Source organism: Brachycentrus maculatus, unplaced genomic scaffold (genome assembly GCF_059751285.1).
Source record: "Brachycentrus maculatus isolate JH-2025_06_01 unplaced genomic scaffold, ASM5975128v1 h1tg000215l, whole genome shotgun sequence".
NCBI lineage: Eukaryota > Metazoa > Arthropoda > Insecta > Trichoptera > Brachycentridae > Brachycentrus > Brachycentrus maculatus.
Window position 1 is genome coordinate 38,614 of NW_028280966.1, and position 11,320 is coordinate 49,933.

Below are 11,320 nucleotides of genomic sequence, written 5' to 3' on the forward strand. Positions count from 1 at the left end.
GTTCATCGTGATCGCTGAATTGTCAGTTTTGATTATATGTATATGCTTGTTTATTTATTTTAAATATTAAAAAATGGAATTCAGCTAGCGATTAATTATATTAAACGTTAGAATACATGTACTGAAACATTTTTCTTTCTTCTCAAAAGTGAGGCTTTTAGTGCAATCCGTTTTGATTTTGGCGGGCGTTCATCGTTTACCGGCGTCATTCATTTTGAACGCAGCCCCGATCGTACGTCGATTGCGTGACCATCGCAAATGAACGCTTGTCGCCATTTTGAGGTGATCGTGTTTGTTCAATCTGGTTGATCATGATCACCATGGACTGATCTTGGACCAAACTTTCTGATCGCTATTCTGACATTTAAAATTTGACGTTTGTTTTCAAAACATTTGTACTTTAGTCTTGTGTCGTTTAATTTTCCCAATTTTTATTCGATCATGTCAAGAGACATCGAGGAAAAAGTAGAACCCGGTGAAATAGTATACAAACATATTTACGAATATAATGGAGTATATTATAGTGTTACAGAAAGCGCTGATGTTCACGATCAACTTCAAAAAGGTTAGTTGACTGTGTAATAATACGATACAAACCATTATTTGGCATCATAACTCGTAACATCGTTTAAGGAATACGAGAATAAAGTTGAATATTCCATCGTGTTATAACTATGCCATCGTTTAAAACCCAAATATATTTTATTTTTAGATTCAGACTACTTTATTGAATACATTGGAAAACATGTAGATGAGCCGAAACCAAAGCAAGAGTATAAATTTGGTAAGTGAAATTGATATTAAAAAATAATGTTACCTCTTGTAAATTATAGCATGAATTCTTACAAAAATTAAGAAATTACTAGAGGTTATTATCTCTTTATTTTGCGTGATTATTTATGTTTTCTGGTCAAATCAAAATTTACCAATTAATTATGTTATTGAACCTTTGTATTCAAACTTATATTTAAACATTTCGCTCACTCCTTTCAACAACGTTATATATAAAAAATCATAAATTTTCAGTTGTGCATGTTTTCGAAATGCCAAGAAAATGTACTATAATACATACAATAATAAAAAATGTACTATTTATATAAATGTACTACACCAGCAAAAAGCATATTTTTAACTTAATATTTACCCGCTACAGGACAGAAAGTGTTGTTTTTGCATTTTGAAGAAAAGGTATTGTTTTATTATTTTTTTAAATAGGTATACTAAATATTTTTCAAATGGAGAAAAAACCTTCAGGTTTTACCTAAAAAGATCTGTCGCACAGTAAAGAGCTCAATAAGTGGCTTGATGTTTATTTTTAATATATTTTATTATATTTTTTAAGTTTTTTGATTTATGACGTTGTTGAAAGGAGAGCGATTTATGGAATCAATTCACAATATTAATCAATTCTTTTTGGATATAAAACATTTTTCTGGCGATCATTTTAATATTGAATACATAAATAAACAATAATTGAATGTGTTGCTCAAATAACATTGCAAGTGCACTAAGTTTTTTTTTAATCATCAAAAAAATGTACTGATATATGCAAGCCCACTTTAGATGCTTGTAAATTTTATGATTTTTTGGCAGTTACAATGTTTGTCGGGCGATTCATTAAATTATTGACAAGTAATTCTTGTGTTTTAAAATATTCATTTTAAAAACCTTAAAAGTTTTAATTTTTAAGGGAAATGTAAATATTACACTAATATCTTAACATATAAAAGTAAGTTTTTATTAAGAAAAGAAAATGGAAGTCTAGGTACACGCTGAAGAACAATCAGTTCAGTCTCTTCTATAAAAGTTGTTGTCAAATTATTATTATGTTAGTTATGTACATAATTATTGTTATGTTAGTCTAAAAAATAATTAAATCTATTATTTTCAGAGGACGACCTGCAGCATCGTTGGTCCCCGAGAGCTACAAAATTTCTTCTGGACATGATAATAAAACGCTGCAGGGATTTTCGTGACCCAGAAAAGAAAAGAAAAACTTTATGGACGGAGGTAAAAAGAGAATTTGAAGAAAATGGTTTCGGTTCGGTGTCCGAAGAGATCTTAGATCGCAAAATGAGAAACCTCAAGAGGAGATACCGATCGGCTATTTACAGAGACAAAGATAATCCTAATTCTACTAACTGGGAACATTTTCACTATTTGGAAACAATCTTTGGAGACGACCTTTTGAAGAGGCACAATTACAATGCTCCTCCCCCCTTCAAAAAGAAGAAGTCTACGGATCTAGCCCAACCCGCTTCTCCGATCAGCGAAGACAACACCGCTTTGCCTAACATCTGGAGTTCACCCAGAGTAAAATCAGAACAAATGAATGCCGACGTTACCTTCTCATCTCCCCAAAATTCTCCCAAGTCTCCCAAGCAAGTGGCGGGGCAAGATGAATCATTCAGTTTGAATGAAAACTGGATAAACGTGCAAGAACGACAACTCGAAGCTCTCAACAGAATATCGCAATCTATGCTAGAAAATAATTACATTCAACGGGAGCGAAATAAGATTTTAAAAGACCTTTTACTTAATGTTAATAATATGAAGAAAAGTGATGTTATGGAAATATTGCAAAATGACGACTAATGTTTTTAAATGTGTCTCCTAAGATGTTTTTTGTTTTAATCAAACAGTGTAAACACTTTGAATACCAGTTATTGATGGTAAATTTCAAGAATAATTTTTATGGAGCAATTTTAAAATTTATATACAGTGGAACCCCGGAAATCCTACCTTATCGGAACTGTGGTCTGTTCGGATTTCGAAAAGTTCGGATTAGCGGAGAAATTTGTAATATAGGTCATACATAGTACTTTAAACTAAGCAGTTACGTTTTACGTACCACTCTATGCCGCCTAATATTCAACATACCCCCCGCGTACGATATGTAAAGTCATTAGAGACTTTCTGGTTATCGGCCCCCGCGAACTATACTAAGTAGCAATACAGGTCCAGTACTGTATATTTTACTAACTTTTAATAATTTTAAAAGTAAATTAGGTTATAAATAATAATTTAATGGAGTAACACATGTGTTCTTTTTTCAGTCTTTGTGTGTTTTTTTGAAAAATGTTTTTCTACAAATGTTTTTCTTTAAAACCTTGTTTATATTTCCCTCGACCTCGGATCTTCGGGGTTCCACTGTAGATGAAGGCCATATTTATCCACACGCTTAATGTTTTTGTTTATTATCCAATACTTTTTTCAATTTTTTATATGGACACTTAATGTTTACAAATTTGCAAAATGCAAAGAGTCAACTTGTTGACAGCACTAACCAGTTAAATATGTTAATGTTCAAAACATACAGTATCTACTCAATGAATTAGGGCCACGCAGAATTTCGCGCAATTTCTCAATTCAAACAGGAATAACTCAGAGAAAACCTTGAATAAAACAACATTGAATTTTATTTACACATGAACACTTTATTACGCTTAAATTATGCATATATTTTCATATAAATATAGTTAGTATTTAGTATTTCCACCTTTGGCAGAAATAACTGCCTCAATTCTTTTTGGCATACTTAAAATGCACTGTTTTATCATGTTTTTTGTTTCTTCGTCTTCTGACCAAATTTTTTGAATATTTTTTTTAGACAGTCTACTGTCGGATTTGGAAATGAGTATACCTTATTTTATAACATGCTCCATACGTTTTCTATAGGATTAAGGTCCGGAGAATTTCCAGGCCAGGGGAGCAAAGGCAGATTTTTGTTAGACAAAAATTTTATTATTGATTTAGCCCGGTGGCAAGGTGCCCCATCCTGCATGAAGGTGTATGGACCTTCTGTTGGGTCGAGTGTATGGTAGAAGGGCAATAAAATTCGTTCGAGGACCTGCTTATAGGAATTTTGGTTCATTGTTCCTTCCACGAAAAACAACGGCCCAGGTAAATTGTTAATAATACATGACCATATCATTGTTGCAGGGGGGTGTTTGATAACTTTTACCACACAGGCCTCATTGTAACGTTCCATTGGTGTTCTCCTGACAAATCGACGGCTCTCTGTCACGGCTTCTAACCGGCACTCATCACTAAAGATGACCTGAAAAATAATGAAAATTTAAGTTTAATTCAAATATATAAGTTTATTTACTAAAATGATATGTTGAAAATTCAATTTAAATAAATACCTTTTTCCAATCATCTACCGAGTAATTTCGATGTAGCCTGGACCATTTTAATCGATCCGCTTTCATTCGTGGTGTCAATTTTGGTACTTTTACAGGGCGCCTGCATTTCAGATTTACTTCGTAAAGACGTCGCCTCAGTGTTGATACCGATATATTTATACCCTCTTCTTCCAATTTGATTTTTAATGTTTTTGCTGATGCACTACGGTTTTCTAAGGCACTTTGAACGATTTTTCGATCAGTCCTCGGTGTTGTTTTTCTAATCCTACAACAGTTCTTTCGCCGATTGCTGGTGGCGGGTGACTGATTTTTTATGGATTTTGATATTCTGTCCACTGTTTGACGAGAAACGTTTACTTTTTTTGAAATTTCTCTATTAGATAGTATTTCTAATTTTAGTAGCATTATAACACTAGACTTTTTTTCCTCAGAAATGTCTTTACTTTTTCCCATTTTGTCCTTTTCAAAAAAAACACTTGTGTTTACAAAAAAAAATTATACTTTATGAACTAAAATTAAAAATTAAGTTTTTTTCACAAGACACGATAATTATATAACCTCTCTGAACAAAACAACAACCAGAACTCAAGAAACTTCACTAATAAATGAGATAGGACTATTTTTCGAACATTCAACTATCTGTCTACCTGTGCTAATTAGGGACCTTTCTCAGAAAAAGGGTTTGAAATTTTGTAAAGGCTTAAATAATCCAGGTATATTTTACATATTATTGAAGGTAATATACATGATATTAGATGTCAATAGAAAACTTAAAGTATTTATGTAAAATAAATATAATAATCCAAAAGATTTCAGAGTATTCTAAAAAATAATGGGTGGCCCTAATTCATTGAGTAGATACTGTATGTAACATAGTATGTTTTCTTATAAAAAATTGGAAACATACCATGAAATCATTTACTGAATTCAATAGGCAAATAAAAATAATATGTGATTCAATTTATGTACTTTTATTATCTAGATAATTAAATTATTTATCTAGATAATTAAAATTTGACAGGAGTTTTTGTCTGGGACTTGCGCATCTTTGACTTCATGATCTTTAGATGCTTACTGCTTATATCTGGAAATTTATGAGAAATTGCATTCTGAAATACAGTCTAAAATGTTGTTGAAACATGTGTATAATTGCAATGCATCATAACCTAAGTTTTCCTACCAGCAGTAATCTAGAAGAAAACAAATATTAGTCAAACCAATATAAAAACATATTGTTTATTTTATTAATTATTTCAGCAGTCACTTTGTGGTAATATCTATCCATTATTCATCGAAGTTTTACCTGGTAAATACCACTATTTCATCATTATCGTACATCATATAAAGATGCTTGATTTCGAATTTGAATGCGTCAAACACTTTTCGCAATAGATTTGAAGAAATAGTGGTTTTTATAAATTTAATAATAAAAATTTAAAAATGTTATTAATGTTGAGAATCACAAATACAAATGGAAATAATTATTTGCATTTGTTATAAAAATGTCACATGTATGTGACAACCAAAATATAAACCATATTTTAATTGTAATATTAGTCATGCAGTTTTTCAACTGATTTTACATGAAAATGTTTTGTAGGGACACTTGTGTAATATAATTTTTTGTGGTCTATTTATGTTTATTCACAAATTTTTAGTGACTGGAAATTTAAATTAAAACTATATAAATTTTGATGTGTATATTCAAGATATTGGCGGTATATTTAATACAATTTTAAATATTGGTATATGTAACAATAAACTATGAAGTGATGAAAACTAATATCTTAGTTTTTGTTCTGTGTAGATTTTTTCATTGATTAATTATTATCGTAGTTATTTTTTGCAAATGAGTAAGGTTTTGAGGTCCTCGGTTCGCTGGTGGATGATGTCGGCTGATCGGTATTCGGAAAGGAGTTCATCTGTCTGGCCACGGTGTACACATAACCTATACTCGGTCTCTCGAGTGGCTCTGCTCTGATGCAAGCGGCCACCAAGCTCCGGTACTAAGAATAGTAATGCCGCCAATCAGATATTAGGTCCAAAAAGAATCATTTGTGGTTAGTCAAAATATAAAAGCAAAATTACTAATGCAACTATAAATTATTGTGTATAGTAGTCAATTTGCACCATAACATGAAATGAAAATCATTTTGACATCTCAACAAAGATGAAGAATACTATAGAAGTCTGTGTATTTACATGGCTTATGACCTATTATCATAGGCTGGTTAAGTGATCACTTTACATACATGCAACATTCACCAATTCTAGCCATGATTAACAACCACAGTACTCAAATTTTTGGAACTCTTATATATATATATATATATATATATTAATCAATCTCGTGACGCTGTACATATGAGCTCACAACAGTCATCTATGTTGGATTGAGAAAAGGTTTTACATAGGAGAGATCCTTTTATTTGTATGCAAGATCTAAATCCCGGATTATATCCACATGCTGAAAAACGGCTGAAAACATGATGTTATTTTTTTTTTCACGACTTTTCACGACAATTCGACCAGTTATTTTTATTTACAACATTTTGAGTGTGCCGAATACTTATAAGCCATAAGCCTAAGGCCTCAGGTCATAAGCCCTGGGATGCTCAGATTTCCATATTTTTTCGTTTAAAAATACTATAGATACTTCGTCTCGAAGTTGAGACACCTATAATATTTATTAATATATTACCCATGGGATCAATAATCCAGTGTCTGATGAATAAATATTAAAAGTATAATAAAATATTTATTTACCTGTTCTGAATAAGCATATGCTGGTAATGGTTCATAGTCGCAATGCTCTATTTTTTGTATAAGTGAAAATAAATTCATTTTGTCTCCGTAAAAAGGTGATTTTAATGCAGCCATCTAGAAAACATGAGAATTTTTCTTATGTTATAAAAATAATCAAGTTTTTTTTTGTTTTTTCATAAAGAATTATATACAACTTATTTGATAATGTAAATTTATTATTGTTTGCATTATCAGATTTTATTGTCAAAAAATACTCCACTTCCATTACACAATTACTTGATTCTCGCAATGTATCGAAATGGTTCATTGCAAATCGGCATATACATTGTTCTTCTGAAAAAGGGTTAATATTTTGGCAGTAAAGATTTGGTGTAGAATGCTTTTATCATGACAGAATTTTTGTTTGATATAAGCTACCATGTTCTACGAATCTGTTAATAGTTTGACTAATTTACCGAGTATGCACACCCTGATCCTCATTCACTGTATCCTGGTCTTATTAATATCACATCCATTATTTCCTCTACTATCCTGTATCTTTTGTGCTATTCTTTCAATATGTCCATCCTGATAAGAATTATTTTGTATTATTTTAAATCTTATCTAACTTTTTTTTCTTTTAGGAGAAATTGCTATAAATATTTCAGAAATTTTAGATAGAACATTTTAAAATTTAAATTGGTTGGTTTGACAATTTACACTATCCGTCTAATGTAAGGTTTCATTTGTACATACGTATATCGTACAGTAACAGTTTGAACCCTGATTATTATAAAGATAATTATTTTATGATCGATACTTGACTTATATTCTATAATTAAAATATAACTTTGTTTTAAAATCACTATAAATATTATATTGTAACTTAATTATAACGCCTACCGGTTTCGAAACTAACCTTTTCTTTTTCAAGACTGATAAATACGTTTATAGTATTAATTTAAAAGTATTAATCAGTCTTGAAAAAGAAGAGGTTAGCTTCTAAACCAGTAGACATTATAATAAAATATTTATAGTGTTTTTAAAACAAAGTTATTGCTTCAAATATAAATTATATGACTAATATTCAATGGTGAAAATAACGAAAAATATCAGAAGATATTAAATAATAAGTTTTGTGAATGGTAAGTTTGTCATTGTGTTTAAAAACAAATATATTTTAATAATCAAAATTGTGAAATACAGCCATAAGTGTGTTATCTCACTTCGTATAACAGGCAGCCTAGTGACCAGATGTCGGACTGGAAGCTGTAGCCCTGTTCCTTCACGCGCTCGGGGCTCATGTAGTAAGGAGTCCCCACGAGGGAATGTGCCGCCATCGTCTTGTGACTGAAGAACCTTCCTAGACCGAGGTCACCGAGTTTCACTACTCCCTCGGAAGTAATGAATACGTTCTCAGGCTTTATATCTGGATGAATAAAATCATATCAACACATTTTGCTTCTTTGTCACATATCTGGAGCCAATACTGTAAAGGGCACTATATTGAATACAGTGTTGTCTTCATAATAACTTAATCAAATGAAAACAAAAAGATCTGTCCTACGCATTCCAGATTAAATATTTAAATAATTTGAGTATAATAAATAATTTTCAATTTTTTTTTATTAAAAGCTTGAATTAGTTGACCATGGGTATCAATCTTTCATCCAAAACGATTGCGTTTATGATTCACTTCCTTTTGTTGAATCAAAACCAAAGTTATATGATGCAGTGTCCTATGCACCATCGGGTGCGGATGAGGGTATGAATGAAAACGAAAAGTATAAACCATGCTGTTTTTTTAAAAATGTGAATTGCATTTATTATTTACCTTGCTTGTTATGAACTAGGTTTATAGAATCAATAAACAAAACTTCACTGAATGATCTATAATATGTTTCTTCTGAATTAAAAAAAGATGTATTATTTTATTCTGTATTGGGAACAGGAGGGATAATCTAGTGTGGGCCAATCAGGAACTTCTCAGCATTTGCTCATTGCTGGGAAAAAGCCATGTAAAACTCCTCAGGAGAAGCCGGACTATTGACAGTCGTCAGCAGACCTTCCGCGTCACTAGAAGAGGGTAGGGCATTTTGTGTTGTTTAGACATTGGTACCATAAACCAAGCTAGTACATCTCGGTGGTTGGAGCGCTACGTGTAGCGCAGTCAAGGGATAACTAGAGAAGAGTCATTGCTTCGACAAGGGTCATAACCTTCAGTAATGAGGAGAAAGATATATATACCTCTGTCAGGGGCTTATATTTCACATAGGCACAAAAGCTGTGCCTATTCTAACTTAGCTAACCTAGCTTACCTTACTACCTACCTCTATTGCCTCTAACCCCTTATTCACACCCAATAGTGGATAGGGCACTGCGTCGTATTGACGCAGTGTTATCTTGAGCATTACTTAAATGAAGGCAAAGTTATCACTCCTGCGCTTCAGGGACCAATTCAGGGTTCTATGAAATATAAGCGTAAAAAAATTACTAATATTTATTTGCCCCCCCCCCCTGGGAATTGAACCCGGGACCTCCAGAACGGCAGGTAACTGAGCGTGCCGACCATTACACTGCCTACCCTAATTAAGTATCTTTGCACGCCACTGACCTCTATGTTTTCATTTCATTCGAACCCTTATCCGCACCCCAATGGTGCATAGGGCACTGCATCATATAAATGCAGTGTTATCTTTGATCGTTAACACGCTAAGGAAGGGTGATCAGCCCTACGCTTCAGGTACCAATCCAGGGTGATATTTAATAAATATTATAGTATGATATTTAATACCTCCCTCTGGGAATCGAACCCGGGATTTCCAGAACAGTAGCCGAGTGCGACGAACATTACACTACGGAGGCGGACCTCTATGTACCATATTGAAAGCTGTCCCACCGCATTCCCAGATCTGATACAGAAGCATCTAGGCTTCCTGACAGACCTTCTCTTGCAAAGCATTTTTTTAAACTAAGTAGCAAAATTTATTGAAAATGTGAAACGAAATTGTATCCCGATATGACTGTGAATCACCTCTGTGCATTATCCTCTTGGCGTGCATGTGGTCCAGGGCGGCGCAGACCTGCACGAAGTAGCGCCACACGACGGGCTCCAGTAGCAGGCGCCGCCGCCGGCGCGCCGTGCGCAGGAGCCGCCCCAGGTCCCCGCCCTCGGCCAGTTCTAGCACCACGTGCAGGCGGCGCGAGGACACGAACGACCCCAGGTACGAGATGATGTTCACATGGGACAGTTGCTATGTACGAGAATATACTATTTTATTTGGTGATGTTTGTTTTTCATTTATCAGTCATCCAGTGAGAGGATGTTTCTGACAGTGTTCTTCAACCACGTGCAGGCGGCGCGAGGACACGAACGACCCCAGATACGAGATGACGTTCACATGGGACAGTTGCTACGTACGAGAATATACTATTTTATTTGGTGATGTTTTTTTATTTATTTATCAGTCATCCAGTGAGAGGACGTTTCTGACAGTGTTCTTCAAGCCTTTATCCGTACCCCAATGGTGCATAGGGCACTGCATCATATAAACGCAGTGCTATCTTAATCGTTAACACATGAAGGAAAGGTGATCAGCCCTCCGCTTCAGGTACCACCCCGGGGTAATATTGAATAAATATTGAATAAATACAAGTCCAGGGTAATATTGAATAAATATTGCAGTGAAAAAAAATCACTTATATTTATTTGACCCCCCCTGGGAATGAAACCCGGGATCTCCAGAACGGTAGCCGAGCGTGCTGACCCTTACACTAAGGAGGCTGACAAATATTTATCGTATTAATTATTTTTAAATAGTACCTACCTGCAGTAAATTAATTTCCTTGAGACAGTCAATCCTCGCAACTGCGTCTACCATGTCATAGAAGTGTATTTTCTTTATTGCAACATGTCTTCCTTCTTCTATGACAACAGCACGATACACTTCGGAAAATTGGCCCCGTCCAATTTTCTTTTCAATGTGAAATTGCTCCAATGAGCGATATTTACCTCTGCAAGACAAGGCAAGCTCCTCGACCTCGTCATCGCTATCTTCCGTGAACTTTGTCGGTGTAATCATAATAATGATGATAAATTATATGTTGATATTATAATCAACCCTGTTTTATGAATCACCTTTATTTAAATTAATGTTACAATGATTAAAGAAAACACTTGTTTTTTACCACTTGAGTTTTATTATAGACTACATGTTTCAGAAGTTAAACTTCCATCATTCAGGTCTGTATAGTAACTAAAAAATAAAATATAAAATTTTTCTATAAATAAGGAGAGGGGAAAGTAAGGGGAAGGGGTTAGTCAAGGGGCGGAGTTTGAAAACAAAGGAAAAAAGGAAAGCAAAGGTGAAGAATTTTGAAACAATATATTATTTAATAAATTATTATTAGAATATAGGTTTTTTTGG

The 11,320-nt window shown here is 33.5% G+C and overlaps 2 protein-coding genes across 2 annotated transcripts; one reads left to right on the forward strand and one right to left on the reverse strand.

The window, feature by feature from the left end:
- Positions 1-249: 249 nt before the first annotated feature.
- Positions 250-3,038, forward strand: LOC148306992 (uncharacterized). Its single transcript, XM_088264094.1, has 3 exons — positions 250-565; positions 713-784; positions 1,892-3,038. Exons 1-3 carry the CDS (start codon positions 442-444, stop codon positions 2,593-2,595), a joined length of 900 nt encoding a protein of 299 aa, XP_088120220.1. The 5' UTR covers positions 250-441; the 3' UTR covers positions 2,596-3,038.
- Positions 3,039-4,306: 1,268 nt separating this feature from the next.
- On the reverse strand, positions 4,307-10,975 carry LOC148306993 (serine/threonine-protein kinase Nek7-like). Its single transcript, XM_088264087.1, has 5 exons — positions 10,721-10,975; positions 9,928-10,147; positions 8,120-8,322; positions 6,915-7,028; positions 4,307-6,154 (listed from the first exon to the last, which is right to left on the reverse strand). Exons 1-5 carry the CDS (start codon positions 10,973-10,975, stop codon positions 5,969-5,971), a joined length of 978 nt encoding a protein of 325 aa, XP_088120213.1. The 3' UTR covers positions 4,307-5,968.
- Between the last annotated feature and the right edge of the window lie 345 nt (positions 10,976-11,320).